General features: G+C 46.6%; 1 protein-coding gene across 7 annotated transcripts in view; it reads left to right on the forward strand.

The window, feature by feature from the left end:
- The first annotated feature begins 8,159 nt into the window (after positions 1-8,159).
- STIM1 (stromal interaction molecule 1) overlaps positions 8,160-19,806 on the forward strand; it is a 183,083-nt gene continuing 171,436 nt past the window's right edge. For all 7 annotated transcript variants that reach the window (XM_019732633.2, XM_019732632.2, XM_019732634.2 and 4 more), the window contains exon 1: positions 8,160-8,586. In XM_019732633.2, coding sequence (XP_019588192.1) covers positions 8,448-8,586 — 139 coding nt within the window. In that variant the 5' untranslated portion in view covers positions 8,160-8,447. The remainder of the gene's footprint in view (positions 8,587-19,806) is intronic.

Raw genomic sequence — 19,806 nt, forward strand, 5'->3', positions numbered from 1 at the left:
GTAGATGAATTCACTCTCTGTGATCCTTCTGGGGAGGCTTCCCCTGACCCCTCAGGCAGAATTTGGGTCTCTCTTCTCCTTCCCCATAGTACTTGGGACAAACTTCCTCTCTGTGGAGGAGAGGAGAGCTGGAAACACAAGGGGAAAATCTGATTCCTCTCCATACCCTACTGGGAGTACATGGCTAGTACTTGGTATTTGATGGTGAAGAAAGGTTTGTGAGTTTCCATAAAAGACAAGGTTTCATGGAGGACCACACACTACAACAGCTTTCATGAAGCCATTAAAAAGTGTGTCCCAGAACAACGGTTTTTGAGTTGTGTTCCTAGAGTTCCCTTTCCAGGATTTGAGGGCAGGAAAATAGTGGGGCTCCCTTCCCTTTAACCAGAGTTGGTTAACTTTTATGTGATTTATATACTACTATTCTGGATGAAGAAGTCATTAAAAAAATCTTTTTCTGTAACAATACTTGAATATCAGTTTTAGATTTATAGTGGTAAAAGTAAGGTACACAGAAAAGTAGGGTGCAGTAGACCAAAAGGCTGGATTGGCAGCTTGGGGTTAGACTTGGGCATGCCTGGCCCTGGTTTAGCTTGCTTAGGTGGGAGAACCTGACTTCGCCTGGAGAATTTCATGGTCTGGTGCGATATGGGACTGCTGTGTATGAAGCTACTGGAAGACAAGACCTGAAGTCTAATCTTGGCTCAGGCAGACTGGCTAATGAGACTTTGGGCTAGGCCTCACCATTCTCTGGGTCTTAGATTCCTCCACTGGAAAACAAGGGTTTGAACCAGATGATATCTTTGAGCTCTGACCTTCTATGATACACTCTTCAAAACAATAATTAAGTAATTAAGGTTCATGCATGTAGCATACTACTCATAGTTTTTTCATACCATTTAGGTTATCTTGTTTTGTGCTCTGGTTAATTGTATCTGTGCCTAATGTCTGTATCCCCCACTGCCTAAGTCCTTTGAGATTGTGTCTGATTCATCTCGGTGTCCACCCACTGGGCCTGGCATAGGCAGGCCTGAGCACACATTTGCCTTCAGTATACATCTATGGAATTAAATTGCCTTAATAAAGCACTAACATGTGTAAAACCATCAGAGGCTAGGTGACTTGGAACCACTTTTGTGGCTCAGTTTTTGGAAGGGCTGATAGGCCAGAGGAGAGGGAGACAGGTAGATAAGTAGGGCTGTCTGCAAAGGCTTCTTGGAGAAGGAGGATGCTGAGCTGAAGAGGGTAAGAAGAGGGCACAATCCCAGATGGGCTATTTCTTCTTCCTACTCTTTCACTTGCTTTCCTTGAATAGGTGAGTTCTCGGCAGGTGGTGTAGGTTTGTGTTTACAAGCATCTGAGAGACAAGGACACCAAGCTGGGACATTTATAAGGGAGATAGCATGTGACAGCATACTTGGTGGGGGTAGGATAGAAAGATCACAGACAGGTTCTGGAGCCAGACAGTCCAGGGTTCAAATCCTGGTTGTGCAACTTATATTGTGACCTTTGACAAGTCACATGACCTCTCTCTTTCATTCCTTGAACACATATTTATTGAAAACCTTTTCTGGGCCAGGTATAGTATCATATCAATGATACAATGGTGAAAACATAGACAAGCTCTTATCCTGATGCAACTAGCAAGGAGGTAGATCTTAAACCAGTAATCAATCATACAAGCGTACAGAGTGCTGTGAGAGCATATAACAGCCATTTAGTTTCCTTTTAAAATGGGAATGACAATATTGTGTGCTTTGTGGGATTGTGAGGATTAAATGAAATAATCCAAGTGGAGCATCTAGCAGATTGCCCGCAGTACAACAAATAAACATTAATTAATTTCTCTATATGCCCGTAGTGGTCTCAGCTTTCCCCCACGACCAATTCCTCCCTCTTTCTCAAGGTCAAAAATGTTAAAGCTGATTGGATCCACCTAAAAGAGCAGGATGGAGACGGAGAGGAAGAGGAGAAGGGCCCTGAACTGATCTCACCAGCCAGGGTGGCTTCCAAATGGGTCTTCCCAGCCTGTCCTCACTGAGCTCCAGCTCAGTGCCCAGTGACCCACAAGTGTTTTCCAGTCGGTCGCAGTCCCAGCCTCAGCCTCTTCGGGCTAACCCTAAATCTGAGTCTTCCTTTGTCTCTGACGTGGCTCCAGGGACACAACCTTTTTGAGACTCCTCTTAATTCTTTGTTCTTCGCTCTCTCAGCCTGTCTGAGGAGTAGAAGTAGGAGTCACCCCCACATTGCTACCCGCAAAGACAGCCTGATGTCCCATTTTGTGACATGGGAAAATGATGGGCAAGACAGAAGATAGCAGAGAGAACGAACATGGGAAGTGATAAATGAAACTAAGTTCTAGAGTAGCATCCTATGATCCATTGTTTCGATTCCCTCTGAGGAACTAACTGGGTGGGGGAAGGGGGGACGGAGGGCATGCCTATTCTCCAGGAGGGTCCCTACTCCCAGGCAGGCAGAACGATACTTGTCCTGTTTGCCTCCAGGACATCTTTGCATTTTTGAGGTTCTCCAAACTGAATGGTACCTATGTCACCTGGATAATTCCTCTTTCAGCCCTGGGGTGTTCAGGAGCAACTTAGTTTGCTCAGAGTCACACAGCAGAACCGGATGTGAATCTAGGTAGTCTAATTCCAGAACCCCTCACCCTTACCCATCCATGTGCCTCTGCATCGCCTCTGACTGCTTTAGGCAGTTACGTGTCCCTCCTCCGTGCTCCCTCACCTGCCCTGTACCAATCTCTCAAGACACTACCAACAAGTACTAGTTGCACGCTCTCTTTCTCTCTTTCTCTCTCCATATATATATTATATATTTTGGATCCATTGAGTAGCTGTTCGTAACAACCCAGTTCATACCCTCATACCCTCAAAGAGCTCCGTTTTCATATCCCTGAAAACTGAACTCTTTGAGGATATGAACTGGGTTGTTAGGAACAATTACTCAATGGATGTTAAATGAATGAGTGAACATTGGCAGTAAGATTCTAAAACTGATTCTGGCAGGGGAGATGATTCTCTGTGAAACTAGCTTGGGAAGAGTTGTCAGAAGCCAAGATCTCTCTTTCCTCCTTCCTTACGCAGTCAAGACCCTGGGTAGCTTCTCAGTGACGGCTGTATTTTCCATGTTTGGACACCAGGGAGCTCCACTGATAACAGTCCAAACTCAGGGATTCATAAATTTTTCTGAGCCAGAGATTTAAGACTCTGTTACACTTCTGAAGATTCTCTCACTTTCCAAATGAAAGCTATTGGTAACCAGAAACCCTGTGGTGTAGAAGAATGACAGCTAGACTGCAGTACAGAACACACATCATTCATTCATTCACTCAATCATTTGTTCACTTTTAATAAATACCAGGTATGTACTGGGTAAAGTCCCAGCCTGGGAGAATATAAAGATGAATGAAATGCAGTCTGTGATGAGTTTAAGCCTAATGGGGAAGATAGATACTTATTAGATAATCACAGTCCAGTTATATGAGTACTCTAAGGTATAGCAGGAGACCGGAGAGACAGGGCAGGTCGGGGAAAATGCCAAAGGAAGGAAGGGGTGACTTTTGAGCTGGACTGTTTATTTTTTTTAAAACTAATCGTAACTTTTGGTTGATGCTAGGCTGTCATCATCGGTCAAGGTATGGGTGCTTTTATTTCACTTGAGCTGAGAGTTGAAGGATGGAGAGGAAATCCCAAAGGAGAAAGAGAGCGTGATGTGGTTGCCACTTCATTTCCTCAGCTTCAGTTTCCTCCTCGGTAAAATGAGTATAGCATCTAATCTTGCAGAGCTCTTGTGAGGGAGGAGATGAGATAATAGATATGAAAACTTTTGCAAATTGTGGAATAGAGGCATAAGAATTTTTCATCCAATTTGATTTAATCAACACCTGCAGACTATCTATTAGGAGCAAAGCCCTCAGAGTGATTCAAGAGACATACACCTGGCACATGGTAAAGGCTTCATATATAGGATTAAAAATGATAAAGATGAAAAATGAAAAGCTCTTTTCTTGCGGACATTACACTCACATGAGGACCCAACATAGGAGCTATTGAGGTGAGAGTCACAGCTTCTGATCCAGGCAGTTCCAGGAGGTCTCAGGATTATCCTGTCTTGTAGAATATTAAAGCTGAACTAGATCAATGATCTGGTACCTATCCATCCTATAGTTGGGGAGGTTGAGATCCAGAATGGAACTGGCTTTTCTGATGTCATATCATGATCTTGGAGGCAAAGAGGAGATCAGAATGTTCCTCCTATTGTCCAGGCCATGGTTTGGCTCCCAGACAGTATTTATTTTTATTCTCAATTGTGGTAAAATACACATAAAATTTACCATCTTAACCATTTTTAAGTGTACAGTTGAGTTGTGTTAGGTATATTCACATTTTTTTTTGCAATCAATCTCCAGAACTCTTTTCATCTTGCAAAACTGAAACTATATCATAAACCTTAAACAATTCCCTATCCTCCCCTACCCCCAGCCACTGGCAACTGCTATCCTACTTTTTGTCTTTCTGAAATTCATTACTCTAGGGATCTCATGTAAGTGGAATCATAGTATTTGTCTTTTGTGACTGGCTTATTTCACTTAGCATAATGTCCTCAAGCTTCATCCATATAGTAGCATGCAGAATTTCCTTCTTTTTTAAGGCTGAATAATATTTCGTTTTATGTATATGAGGTCTGACAATTAAGTTCTCGAACTTGCTGCAACGATGTTGCTAACCTTTTTTGATATCAGAGGGATTATTCATTATGAACTTGTACCAATTGGACAAATAGTTAACCAAGTTTACTATATGGAAGTGCTGAAAAGGCTGTGTGAAGAAATTAGATGACCTGAACTTTTTGCCAACAAGTCATGGTTGTATCCAACAATGCACCAGCTAACACGGCACTGTCTGTGAGGGAGTTTTTAGCCAGTAAACATATAACTGTATTGGAACACCCTTCCTGCTCACCTGATCTGGCCTCCAATGACTTCTTTCTTTACTCAAAGATAATGGAAATATTGAAAGGAAGATATTTTGATGATATTCAGGACATCAAGGGTAATACGACAACAGCTCTGATGGCCATTCCAGAAAAAGAGTTCCAAAATTCCTTTGAAGGGTGGAGTAGGCGCTGACATTGGTGCATGGCTTCCCAAGGGGAATACTTCAAAGGTGACCATAGTGATATTCAATAGTGAGGTATGTAGCACTTTTTCTAGTATGAGTTTGATAATTTAATTGTCAGACCTCGTATACCACATTTAAAAAAAATCCAATCATCTGTCCATGGACACTTGGGATGCTTTCACCATTTGACTATTGTGGCTAGTGCTGCTATGAACATGAGTGTACAAATATTTTTTTGACACCCTGCTTTCAATTTTGGGGGGTATATACCCAGAAGTGGAATTACTGGATCATATGGTAATTCTATTTTTAGTTCCCAGACACCATTTTAACCTCACAGGAAATGCAACAGGTTCCAAAAGGTTCAAGTTCTTGGTATGAAAAGTTAACAGACCCTCCCTTCCTGCCTCTAAGATCCAGGCTCTTTATACTGAATAGGTTGTGTTTATACCCCCAAAGAAATCATGTGGTAGCTAAGAGAAGCGATGCAGTTGAGTTTAAACGAAGTTGTGTTAAGCATGCTTTCCTTTCCTTTCTTCTTGTGTGTTTGCTTGGACAAAGGAGAAAACAGGCAGGTTGGTTGGCTTAGGCAGAAATGACAAATTCCCAGTCTGAGTGATTAATTTGGGCTGCAGATGTGTTTTGTGTGGCCTATGCAAGGTTTTACACTTTTCAAAATTAGGTGCTAATACTAAAGAAAGGGATATGTCATATAAAAGTCTAGTTTTCCATCTTCTCTTGAAGATGACCCAGCAATACTGAGCCCACCTTCCTGCCTGCTCTGTCCAGTGTGCCACAGTCCGGTCCCCACCACTCCCTATTATTCCCACCTACTTCTCTCCATTTTATTACCTATCTGCCCACTTTGCCATTTGAGTTTAAGACTCTTGGCTCAGAGCATAAGTGTACTAGAACCTAGGTTAGGAGTTCATCTTCTGTTCCGGCCAATTTTTGAGCACATAGTTATTACTCAAGACATGTTTGAGTGCATTAACTCATGTCCACTTATTATGTGCAAGGCCTATGAATGGATGGATCGTCTTTCCCCAGAGATGAATAAGGCATAGCCCCTGACCTTAAAACTCACAATCCTATGGGGTGGGAGGAGGCAGAGGTGTATGGTCCAATTCTGGACCAGAGGGAGTGGTCAGAATAAGAGTTTCTGAAGAGGAGTCCTTGAACTATATATGGAAGAAGGAGAGTCTAGCTATATGAGCTGGGGGAGAAGAATTTTTCAGGCAGAAGCAACAGCAGATGCAAAGGCCGTGAGGTGGTTAAGGCTCTATGTGTTTGAGGAACTTAAAGAAGGCCAGTGTGACTGAAGCTTAACAAGAGTGGGGAGAGTGGTAGTAGATGACGTTAGACGAGTATTTTTATATCAACAGCCTAACCCTTAAGCCAGGCAGCTGTTGGGCAAATCCGTGTTCCCGGTTTGGAGGGCTTGCTCAGAACAGGTAGCTGGCTTAGCGCTGTCAGTCAGGAGAGGGACTGGGCCTAATCCCTTCCCCTGTCTCCGGTGCCAAGGACAGGGTAGGGCACAGAGCAGGTTTCAGTAAAGATCTGCTGACAGTATACTTGAGAAGAGAACAGGAAGTGCAGGCTCTGTTGAAGGAGGCCCAGGCGCGGCTCTCTCTTCACTGGGTAACTCATTCTCAGGTCGCTAACACCTCCTCCAAACGGCTGGGAGAGTTAAGATTCGGGGAGGAACCAGCTGCAGGTCCTACCCGCAAAAACCTCAAAGGGGAGGGGATTTGAGAGGCAGGTAGGAAAACAGGCTGTGAAAGTTAAGCGAGGGCATCCTCCTTATCTTGGATGAGGCGGATAGGGTTGGACCCTTTAGCCTACACTTAAAGGATGTGTAGGGCAATTTTACCTTTAGTGGTTTGGACGTTTCATTTTGTTTTCTGGCATCATTTCCTCTGAAAGCAATGGCAGTCCCTAATGGGCCTCCCGCGGGGCGGGTGCTCTTCATTTCCCCAACCCTCCGCAAAAGGGCGGGGCCTCCCAGGAGCTGGTGTGCTGTCAGCAGCACCCAGACTTGCCCGCCAGGGGCCGCTGCACACGGGTGAAGAAGCAGGCGGGTTCCTAAGCTGCAGAGAGGCGGAGGCCGATTGGCTGCAAGACGCGGCGGAGGGCGGAGCCTGCAAAGCCGGCTGCGAGTGGGGGTTGGGAACGCACCCCCGGCCGAATAGGGTACGGCGGTTGTCCCCTCCAGCATCCTGGGGCGGCAATCTTTGTGCCGCGGGCCTCTGTTCAGCCTGGCTCTAGAGCTTAGGCGAGAGGAGCTGCACTGAGGCCCACAGATCCGGGCAGGGCAGCTACTGCCGTGGTCGCCGCTGCCGCCGCAGGCCTGGGTTACCTGAGTAACTGCGTGTCAGGGGCCCGCCCGCGGGTTTGACGGCGGTTAGCGCGGGAGAGACTCTCGTGGGGGAAGAGGAGGCCAGGACCCGACCCTTGGCGCGAGAGAGGGGTCCTGGTGGAGCCTAGCGCGGACTGGGGCTTGGAGAGCCCGCCTAGGGCTAGGGACACCCGGTGGCTGCCTCCAACAGGTTATTCCGGGATAAAGCCGGCGCTGGGGCGGGCCCCGGCTTTGCTGGGGGCCGGGCGGCGCGGGGCGGGTCTGCGGGAAAGCACGCCCCCGCCAGCCCCGGGCCCGCCCCGCGCTGCCCGCCCGCCCGCCCGCCCGCCAGGGAGCCGCTGTCCCGGGCCTGGCCCGTGCCCGTCCGCCTGCTGAACCTGGGCACCGTCGGCCGCCTGGGCACGGGACTGGGCGGGGGTGCTGACCTCGGCCTAGGAGGCCTGGGATCCCGGAGCCGCAAGCACCCGCGGGGGCTGCGAGTCGCACGCCCTCTCCGAACCTGTGCTGCTCTCTCCTCGGCGGGGTGAGGCCAGGTGCCCCCCTCTTCCCCTCTCTTTTTTCCCTCCCCCATTCCCCTGCCCGCGGGAGATCCCGCCTGCCCGCCCCCTCCCGCAGGGGTGTATCCGGCTGCGGAGCTGACAGCGGCCCCGCAGCCACCCAGTCCAAACTCTCCGGAAGCGGCCCGAGCAGACTGGGCGCTCAGGCCGCCGCAACTCCCGCAGACCCACTGTTGGACCGGAGGCGACGGCCCTCCTCCCGAGCCCAAACTTGGAGCATTTGACCTTTGGCTGTCGGAGGAGGCAGGCCCGCGAGTGCCTGGACAGCTGCGGCGCCTCGAGGGCATCTTGCCTGGGGTTCCAGGACCGACGGCCGCACTCCTGGGCTCCCGGCTTTGCCTTTGGGGACCCGAGGTGTTCACATCAGGCGCATGTTTACTGAGACCTGGAGTCATGGATGTGTGCGCCCGTTTTGCCCTGTGGCTCCTTTGGGGGCTCCTCCTGCATCACGGCCAGAGCCTCAGCCATAGCCACAGCGAGAAGACGACGGGAGCCAGCTCGGGGGCTAATTCTGAGGAGTCCACTGCAGAAGGTAAGGCCTTGCTATATCGGTTGGACTGGGCTGGGGGCTTTGACTCAGAACTGAGGTGCCCAAGTGGGCAAGTTGAATCCTAGGTTTCTACATGTGCAGTTGATGGAGGACCACATATGGCACTGCCTGTACCTAGTAGTCCAACGAATTCTTTCCATTCAGGAGCCATGACTATCTAATGTCTCTGTCTCTCTTGAACAACTTTCCTCATCCCTCCTCAGGATGTCTTTGTTGGCAGTGAGAAGAGGTCTGCTTATGAAGTACCTTGGCCTTTCAGATCAGCAAGCCAAGACCCCTTCTCAGGGCCACTTGTCTGGAAGAATGGCCTGCGCAGGTGATAAGTCTGTTGCTCTTGGCCAGTTTCAGCACTTGGCAGCACAGGGAGGTTGAGGCTACTTGGGTTGCGCAGGGAAAGTCAGGGCTGGACCAACTCTATTGGTGTTCAGGTGTGCCTTTCTGTTCCAACAAGCGTGGGAACCCTAGGCCCTCCCTTCCCTTAGGTAATCTGCGGTCTTTTAGCTGTGCCCATTTGAAATACCAAGGCAGTTCCTTAGATTGAATCCTATTGACCACCAAGGATTTAAATGGCCTTTTCTTGACATGGACATGATATAATTTCTGGGACCACTTGTTGACTTATTCTGTTTCTTCTGACTGATGAGGATAGGAATTCTATGAGATTTCATTCTGTCCTGGTTTTTCCTATGCATTCATGGAGCCTTGTCAGACAGCAGGAGCCCTGGTGTTCTGTTCCAGAAGAAAAGAGCACTTTTAAAATTCAGTTGTTTTACAAAGGCTTAAATGGAATTCAGTGTTTTTTTCCTATTTCCCTCGCTGTGTCACTACGTTCTGCCCAAAGCAGTGGGCTGCAGTGTGGGGAGAGTTTATAGCTGGGTTCTTTTTGAGGATGGGCAAGCTCAAGTGAGGGGACCGCTCAGTGGATACCTGTTGATACCTGGAGCAAAAGGAAATATAGGTCATGTGACTGGGAAGTTTCATGGATGGATCCAGAGGCTGGCTTTGGTGGTGTACCCTTTCTTAGGAAACCCCTTTTTAACTTCCTTGGCTGGGCTGGGTGTGATTCCAGATATCCCAAGGGCTGCATTCAAGGTGAGGCCAGGGTTGCTCTCTGTACAAGCATGGCACCTAGGCTGTTGCTTTGAAGATAGGTCCTTGCATATTAATCTTGTTTTTCCATGTGTTGTCTCCTTGGTCGCTGAAACCTAGCTCATAGCTTTGTTCTCATTGGGCTGTAAAGGGAAAGACTAGTAAGCAGATGTAGGTCAAACTATGAAGTAGCCTTAAAGGAGTGTCTCTGCAGTTCCAGTGACGTCCCTGTTTATAACTGATAATATGTCCTTTTTTCACCCTAAAATATGAGTGCCTGATACAAAATAAATATTTTTTTTGGGGGAGGAGGTGTTCTATAGTTTAGACACCAGCTAAAGGGATGAAGTTTTGAATTTTAGGCATTAGCTAGCTATGAGGAAGGTGTGCGTGTGTGTGCGTGTGCGTGTGTATGTGTGTGTGAGGTAGGTAAGATGCATTCCAACATCCCTTAGAACCACCCCTGAGTTTAGTATATGGAGACAGCCCTTCACACAACATGTTTCAAAGGCCTGGCTGGGTTGATTATACCACTTAGGCCTCTGTTTTGGTCTTTTCTTCTTCTTGGTTCAAAAATTTGTTTCTGTTGTCACAATAATACTGAATCCCAGGGAGGGAAGTTGTAGAGACCCTAAGTGCTGGTAATGGTTATGGTTTGTGGGAACTGGAGGCCCCAGCACTATTGTTCTGGTAGGTTGTCCCCTTGGGCCTGTCTGGAAGTTTGTCTCTGACTCAGACAGGAACTCATTTTTGCAGAGAGGTGGCTAATGGAATGGGCTCTGCTACAGGATCTGGGGAGAAGCTTTCTGTGTAGCCAGGAACCTTGTAGCTTTTCCAGTCCATCTGTATCTTCAGAACACAGGAGTTTTACTTGCCTTTAAAGCTGCTACTTTTCTAAATCAGATTCAACATACCCAGTCAATTTGTATATTCGCTAAAGTTTACCTTTTTCAACCACACAGCTATTTTCCTACAGAAGTCTCACAATAGGCCTATTAGAATGCGGGGCATGTGGTATTAGTCCCTTTTTTATGGGTGAAGACACTGGGTCCTGTGCTCAGTCTTACAGGCAGGTCTTCTGATGTTTAAGTCCTAGACTCCTCCCGTCTTCTCAGCCCTGCTCTGTTAAAGGAGTGCTAGGCAAGACCAAGAGAATGCTACTTTCCTCCTGGTGAGTTAGTTTGGCAGGCTCTGGGGACTGGAGCAGAGAGCCAAGGAAAGGACGGCCTTGTTTTCCTCTGGAGAGTCTTTTGCAGGGGCCAGAGAATTGGATTTTTTTCTCTTGTTGGCTGGTTATGCTCAACCTAAAGGCCTAACCCTGCAGTGAAGGCAGGTGCTCTGCTAGGAGGCCCTCTCATTGGGCAGTGGAAAGGCCATTCCTGTCACCTCCTGGCTCTTTGATGCCTGTACACCCAGTTGAGCTAAGTCCCTTTCTCAGTAAAGATCTGTGCTTGGCTGTGCTACTTTGGGGCCTGAATTTCTGAAGCTGGCCTGGAACTCATGCCTGGAACTTCCCTTAGACTCAGCTCATTGCCTCCAGAAACTCAAAATGTTTTCTGCAGAACATGTGTGAGGGGGTCCCAGGTGAGTCTGGAGTTGTGACTGCCAGTGTTGGAGGTATTGAGGGCCTCTAATCGTGAACTGTGGTTTGACTCAGTACAGCTAAAACAGCCTTGGAGCATAAGCATCTATCTAAGCAGTTTGTCCAGTGGAAGCTGGCTTTCCCTGATGGAGTGGGAGGCCAGAGCCCTGCCTGCCCACCCAGCTAGTTGCTGTTGCCTCCAAGGCTATAAATGGTTTGGCCATCCTGGTGGCTATGCTAATTTTAGCCGAGGGTGGCTCCCGGAACTGGACTGGGGCCACAGGCAGGTGGGTGGAGCTTGACTAAGGTTAATATTGGGGGCTGGGGAGAGGGTCATGGTAATCCTGGGGCAACTGGGACACCATCTTCATCCATGCCTCAGCTTTGACAATCACCCTTAGCTAGGTTAATTTATTTAGCAAACATCAAACAGTGCCAGTTCATGTGCTATTTATTCAACAAATATTTGAATGCGTGCCTCTGGGCCAGGCAGTGTTTAGTGTTGAGAATTTAAGGATGAACAAAACATGCAGGTTCTCAGCCCTCATGGAGTTTACAGTCTAGTGGGCAGATAGGAAATAAACACCTAACTACATATATTATCTTGTGGTAAGTTCTGTGGAAGAAAAAATAAAAGGAGTGCTGTGATGGAGAATGGGAGGAAGACAGAGAGCCAGTTAAAGTAGGACCCTGGTGCCTGGTAAGATATTAATAACATCAACAATAATAGCAACAAACATTTTTTAGTGCTTACTGTATGGCAGGCACTATTCCAAACATTTTATTCCATTTAATTCTTACAGTTATCCTGTGTGCTTGGTATGAGCCCCATTTTATAGGTGAGGAAATGGAGTCAGAAAGCTTAAGTAACTGGCTCAAGGTTAACAGACATTAGGGAGTAGAGCCAGAACTTGAACACAGGCCGTCTGACTCTTCTCCTTCCCTCCACCTTAGCTACTATGCTATACACTCTCTCACAAACTTTGTGACAAACGTTGTAATAGAGGTATTGCATATACATTCAGAAGGCTGTGGGAAGCCCAGGGGAGCAAGTGACTAATCCTGCCTGGGAGAGCTGGGGGAGGCTTTTCAGTTTCCCTCATAATTTTTCTCAGATCTCAGGGAGATAAAAAGTGGTTGCCTAATTCAGAAGTTAAGAGGTGGAAACATCAGTTAGTTCAACCAACTTATTTTTACATATGAGGAAATTGATGTCCAGAAGGGCATCAACTAGAAGTTCCACAGAACGAGACTAAGATATTTGAGTCACGGACCCTGATTCAATTGTTTTTTCTATCCACAAGTCCATAATAAGTGCTTACTGCTTGCTTTGCACTTAGGGCTACCAAAGAAGTCTAATTCTGTGGTTAGCCCTGTGGATATATATATTTAGAGGCTATTAAATACAACATAATCCACAGGCTTAATGAAGCACAAAACCAGGCCGTGTAGACAGTGTAGGCTAAGGATTAAGAGAACTCTGTGTAGGCAGGTCTGGGCTAAGGTGGCTGGGGAGGGCTTCTGCAAGGAGGATTGGGTGGAGGCAGAAGAGAAGCAGGAGGGAGTGGTCTGACTTGGGGAAGACTGGAAGAAAGGCATTGGAGATGTCTGGGCACCAGTGACAGCATATGGAGTCTCACTGTTTGGTAGCTGAACAATGACTGGGTAGAGTTGTTTCATAGTTGGCCAGCTAAGAAGGGCCTGTAGACGGGAAAATTGCAGTCGTGTGTGATCTAGTGGCAGATCTAAAAACTACCCTAATTTTGAAGTAATGGTGAGTGTAAATAATATTTTGAGATATCTGCAAAAATGTAACGTGACATGAAAATATCTATAATTTCTATTGGTGACAAAATCATAGGTACTGCTAATAATATTGTAGTTGGTTGCTTACAATACATAATTGAAATATGTAAAGGGAATGCTAACTTTCCGTAAGAGAATATTGAAAATAAAGATGTAAATTCTTTCCTATCCAAATTCACAGATGCCCCTGAATTGTACCCATGGGTCCCTTAGGAACGTGGAGCCTTCATATTAAGAACTCCTGATGTCTGGCAAGGGAGGGATGAGGTCCTGTTGAGGGGAGTGTTTTCCTGGGTCTCCACAGGACTTGGGTTTGAGCCCCAAGGGGCCCTTCATTTCCTGCTGAGTAGCTTTGACATACATTGCTGAGTGAGTTTATGGGCATGCTGTGGTACTTGTCCCTTTGTAGGAAATGATTCTCCAGGAAACCTAGAAGCTCTGGCTGTCAGACTTTCAGGGAGAGAGAAAGATACCAAACTGGGCCTCCAGCAGATCCTTCTTTTTTGTTGCTGATAAAAAAAAAAAAAAAAAAAGAAATATTTAAGATATACAACAAAGTATAAAGAATAATACATTGAATGACCATTTGCCCGCAACAGTTTAAGAAATAAAATAGTAACAGCACAGGGCTTTCTTTATTACCCTCAGGACACTTTGTATAAATTTCTAATGTAACACCTCGTACATTGTATATATGTTTTCTCTCGCAAGGGTCAGCTCTTTGTAGAAGAAGGGAGGAGGGTTGTACTTTATCTCTGTTTTTATTGTGTCCAGCCTAAAACCTCTGTTAAAGTTTGTTGGAAAAGCCAGAATCAGGGCCTATTTGAATGGGTCATATTTTCTTTCTTCCTTTCAAACCATCTCACATGTCTTGGTACACATTCTGGGCTTTTTCCTCAACTCTTGGTTGCTTGCCCAGGGCACTTTGTATTTTCATCCGAACTCAGATCTGTTTAATCCCTTGTCAATCTATTATTTTATTTCATCCTCAACTTTGGAAGTAGGTAGGGCTGTTTTTATTAATATGCCCATTTTAAAGATGAAGAATTTGTAGTTGAGCAATTTGTGTTCTTGGTCACATAGCTAAAAAGTGGTAGGGCCAGAACTATAACTCTGGGGATCTGTGTACCAAACCCATGCTGTCTTTATCAAATACATTACCTGTCGATGTGTCACTCACTGATCTGGCACTCAGAGCCTATAGCCTCAACGGTATGGAGATAGCTGGGTGAACAAAGGTGTTTGAATAGTGCACTTATCATCACAAAGTGCTGCTCTGGAGAAGGGTAGAGTCTATAATCTTACCCGCCATGCTATGCTGTTGGAGTTCTCTGTGTAGGAGTGTGTCTGCCTTCCTTGATATCCCATAGCTCCTCAAGGGTTAGGGGAGCAAGCTCCTAGCACAAGGCTTGGCATGTAATGTACTTTATATACTACCAAGTTTGTAGAACTGAACTGAAGGGTATTTATTGTCTGGTTCTGATTCTACTGTAATTTATGGCACTTGCTGAGAAGTTGAAAAAAAATTTTCTGGGAAAAGTTTAGGTAGAGTTGAGGCCATAAGCTTCACTTATTTAGAAAGTTCACTGTTTTAGAATTTCTCATTCTTTGTTATAAAAAAAAATCACCCAGATCAGTTTGGATCCCACAGCCTCACTTCACGTGGAAGAAATCAGTCTAACAGTCCTTACCAAGAGAATACATTTAAGAGTAGCTGGGAAATTGTCTCATTCTACAAAGGACCTATGTGTAGTGGGGAGGAGAGAGTTGGGAAATGAGTGGGTAGGGCTGGATAGAAGCCTAGATGTAAAATGAGATGATTGGCTTTGGTTTGCAGAAGGATCTGAGTTGGCCACAGCCATCAGACATAAATATCTGGATTTAGGGGAGCTTCAGAGTTCCAGCTCTTTTCATTTTTGGCTGTGGATCTAGTGGAGGGCAAGGCATCTCATCTCTCTCAGCCTTCGTTTTTTCATTTGTAGGAAGGGAATAACCTTAACGAATAGATTTGTAGCGAGGATCAGATGCGATAGCTTATGTGGAGAAAGGCCTTCATGAATTCCAAGGTACTGCGCGATTGGGGGTCGTTGAGGCCTCTCAACCTTTGCTTTTGTGGGCTGAGAAGCCTCAGTCGGAATCGGAGTGTCTGCTTATGGAAGCACACCGCGAAGGGTAGTTGCTTCTCTGAACCTGATCTAGTTCCATGGTGTTACTGCAGGTGTACCCACCAAACATGGACTCTCGGTGTGGCCAAACTAGGCTTTCAGTGGAGGAGTACTCTACCAGGCCACAGGGAAGCTGCTGAGAAAGTCTAGGTGCTAGTATTTGACCTTATTTCCGGCCCATACCCCGGTTTCTTTTACTGAGTGTAACCACTTCCCTAGCCCCACCTGCAGGCTGGAAATGGCTGACTAGATGGGCATGGTCCCCACCGGTACTGATGCATAACAAATTATCCCCAAACTTAGAGGCTTAAAATAGTAAACATTTATTATCTCACAGTTTCTGTGGGTTAGGAATTTGGGTACTGCTTAGCTAGGTGTCTCTGGCTTAAGGTTTCTAATGAGGTCACAGTAAAGCTGTTGGGCTGGGGCTCAAGGCTCAGTTGGAGGGGAGGGTATTTGGCAGGCCTTGGTCCCTTGCCACATGGGTCTTCTCTCCACTGGGCTGCCTCATGACATGACAGTTGACTTCCCCCAGGACAAATGACCTAAGAGAGAGTGAGAGGAAGTGCCTAAGATGGAAGCCACAGTCTTTGTATTACGTAATTTTACAGTTGAGATGCCACAACTTCTGCCGTATTTTATTTGTTAGAAGTAAGTCGAGAGGTCTAGCCCACGCTCAAGGGGAAGGGATTCCACGAGGGCACGGATACCAGGAGGGCAGGGGCCATCGTAGAGGACGCCTATGACATCCCCCAGGGCCATGATCTTGGGAACAATGGCTTCTAGGTGCTGTGTCCTTTTAGCTTTTCTTTGCTTGCCTCCTCAAGTCTTGTGGGAATCTTCTGTCCTCCCTTTGTTACCGTGTCATCTTGCTTCCTCCATGACGTCATTGCTTTGACATGTAGAGGTGACATGGCCCCTCTCTAAATTCGCTTTTTATCCCAAGTTCTAGTCCTGCCGCCCAACTGCTTGTTTGATAACTTTAGTTCTGGAGCCCGTTGTACAGCCGCTGACCTTGGAGACTTTACTGCCCCGACTTGGCTTCTGAGAGCTAGACTTGTAAGTGGCATTGGATCGGGACTTACACATTGACAGACAGAAAAGTTACTCTGACCTTTTAGGCCATTGGTGTTAGGTGCTAGGATTTAACATCCTAAGATGTTAAAGCTGGGAGGTCTTTTAAGGACCATCTCTTCCAAACTCATTTTACGTATGAGAGGAACAAACTTGTGTAAGGTCTTAGCCAGGGCTAGAATCTAATTTTGTCTGATTCTCATTCACATGCTGCTTACACTCTGTTGTGGAGCCTCTCTACCTAATGCAGCCAATTTGAGGTGTTAGGGGGTCTGAGACCTGTCCAGAGGAGAACTAGAAAGTGGTTCACAATATTGTATTATGTTCACAGAGATTGGGCTGGGCAGATTTGGGGGTATACAAGGTCATTGTCAAATGCTGCTTCTGAGGCGTTTCCTCCCAGCTAAGCTGGAAAGCTATTATATAAGGCATAGAAAAAGAAGCCCAGTAATATTCATGGCATATGGTGACTTATATCTGCATTCTCTACTGCTGTCTTGGCAATCTCAGTTTAGAATGGGAGATCTCTGTTTGTTGAGATATACAGAATGGGCTTCCTGAAGTGGGTGGGTCAGAGCGCTGTACTGTACATCTGATTGTTGTTTGGCTCAGCTGGTGTCATTATGTATGGACTTGGGGCCTTCACAGGCAGGGTAAATATATCGAAAGGCTTGCGGGGTTATTTGTGGCCACCTGGAAAGTGCCAAGGAGAGGCTTTCTGGGCACTGAGAATTTGACGGAGCCTTGCCTGGGTTGGCACAACTTGCTAGGGCAGGTGAGACTTGAACAGGGATGGCTGTGGCCCTGTCATGTTTATCAGAGTGGAGCAGATTTATTTCATAGTGAGAGGCCATGCAAAGAAAAACCTGAAGTGAGCCAACAAAAATGCTCTTTTGTTTCTGCTGGGGACTTGGAATAGAGACAGTGCAGGCTCTAGAACCCCTTTGTGGGTGGTCGTTTCCTTCCTGACCCAGGGTTCTGGCCCCAGACTACTTTGCCCCCTCCTCTTCCTCTGTTCCCCTCTCTGTATCTTGGCCCGGCCATGCTTTTTTATTTTTTTGTCCTGGTCTTCAGAACATACTGTATACTGCTTCTCTTTCGGCTTTACTTATATCATTTTACTCTCCTCCCAGGAGGTCCTCCCCTCTCGTTTCTTCCTATCTAACCTCTCAGCCCTCTGTGAAGCCTTCCCTCTCATCCCGGATCAAACTCTGGTAGCACTAGCGGCCTGCAGCAGTCTCTGCACTTCACTTAAGCCTCTCAAGGCAAGACACGGAGTGATGTGTAATCAGGATCACGGGGCACTGGCTTGAGTCCTTACTGACAATATGCCCCAAACTGTAGTTTCCTCACTTGAAAAATGGGGTCAAAAGAGCATTAGTTTATTGGAAAGGGTTGTCTACATGTTAAAGTTTTTTGGTGCATGTCTTCCCCTCTCTTGGGCAGGAGCCATGTCCGTTTTGCTGACCCGAGTACCTATCTTTAGTATGTATGACAGTGCTGGTCAGAGAGTAAGTGCGCAAAAGATATTTGTTGAATAATTGAATGAGTAACAGCGAGCCCATCCTTGGATTGAGTAGGCGTGGAGGGACAGTGCCAGGTACATTGTCATCAGTTCCTGCGAAGAGCTTAGACAAGAGTGCCCCGAGATTAGGGGTAGAATTCACATGGGTTTTCGAGGAGTTCTGTGGACACTGTTTTTCTGCTGAGTGGTACTTCATCTCTGCGTATTGAGCACCGGCTGAAGCTCTGCTCCGTGCCAGTTATCAGTCATACTGGAGGATGGTTTGGCCTTTGACTCTGGCTGCCGATTTTGGTTGCCCCTGAGCAGGTGGCTGCAGTCGGAGTGGAGCAGGGCTGTGATCACGGAGGACTGACATGCAACCCACGGGCAAGGCTCTCTTGGGTCCTGCTGCTCCCTGCTTTTGTCCCAGGGGTTTGCCTCAGGTCAAACTCGAGGCAGACAAAGGCAGACAAATGAGCAGAATGCACTTGAACTGCTTTTCTTAACCTGGCTCGTGGCGGGGGGGGGGGGGGGGGGGGGGGAAGGAGCCTTCTTTTATGCGAGGCTTGTTTTGTAGCCGGGAGGTAGGATAGGTCCACTGAAGGTCACTAGCTTTTTCCATTTTATCTCTGATTCTGAGAACTCCCCGGGCCTCAGAGAACTCCGGCTTGAGCAGATATCACACTAGCTTTCCTTCAAGGCTTTGGTGGAGGGGGCAAAGATATAAGAGAGTCAGCTGTGCTGTCCTGTCAGTGTGGCCCAGCTGGGACAAACCTGCCCCTTTCCGCTGTAAACTACACTTACAGAGCTCCTGGCTGCCTCGGGTTGAGTTCTGGCCTAGGTGAGGACCAGAAATCTCACTGGAAGGCAGGCAGGCATGCTGGCTTTCAAATCTCACATGCCTCTAATTGTCTCCGGTGCGATCCAGTAGCTCTGCTCCTGTTTGGCCTCTCTGGGTTATCTCAGGCCTCTCAGGAAGCTCTCAGAACTCTCATCACTACAGTGTATGTTAAAACAAATGTGTCCTTGTTTGCCAAGTTTCCAGAGCCAGCATCTAGAATGTAGTGGCCAGGGGGGTTGGGTGCCCTTCAGGTAAAATATATGCAGAGGTTAGAAAGCAGTATGTGTCTGTGTGTTTGTGTGTGTGTGTGGCGGGGTAGTCAAACTTGTGGAGGTCTTGTTTCAAGAAACAGTCGCTGACCAGGGCAAAGTTCACTGGAACTCACACTTCGTATCTCTAAAGAGATAAATATGTAATTAAGACAACTAGCTTGAGTGATACAAATGCTGATGATAGCTACTGTTTACTGAGCACCTGCTATGTTCTAGGCACTGGGCGGGGTGCTTTACATCTATACCGCACCCTTAAAGGGGGATAGTTTTCTCATTTTTATAGATGGGGAGACAGTAACTCTGAGAATATAAATAATTTTCCCAAAGTGACTAAGCCAGGATTTGAATTTAGGTTTTGTTGACCCAAAGGTCAATGCTCTTTCTATTTTTGTTTAATATCATGTATGGAGGGAAAGAAACAGGTATATAAATTTAGGTGGAGATGTGTATTTGGATTAAAAAGTGTATAATTCATCAGACTATTTGTGGTTTTAGTTCTATCACCTAACTGGCCTGGAATTAGGATTTGGGGGTGAGGGAAGGACTGAGGGGGCGTATTTCACCTATAAATTCTGAGTGGAAGTGGGAATACCACATTGGTGAAGTGTGTAGCTATAGAGTGATGTGTATTTCGTTTGTATCTTCTAAAAATAGCATTATGGTTGAGCTCTTGTGGATATAAGCTTTGGGATGTGGTCTGTATCTGTGTAGTGTTCTTTACCGCTTCAGTTAACATTTAACATGTATGTTATGTTACAGAACGATCCCTGCCCAGTAGAAGGACTGAGGAATTAAGATGTGCACCCACATTTTTCTTTACTGTACATAATAAGAGCTCCTGTTTATTGAGCACCTACTCTGTTCCAGGC

This window comes from Rhinolophus sinicus, linkage group LG06 (assembly GCF_036562045.2).
Source record: "Rhinolophus sinicus isolate RSC01 linkage group LG06, ASM3656204v1, whole genome shotgun sequence".
NCBI lineage: Eukaryota > Metazoa > Chordata > Mammalia > Chiroptera > Rhinolophidae > Rhinolophus > Rhinolophus sinicus.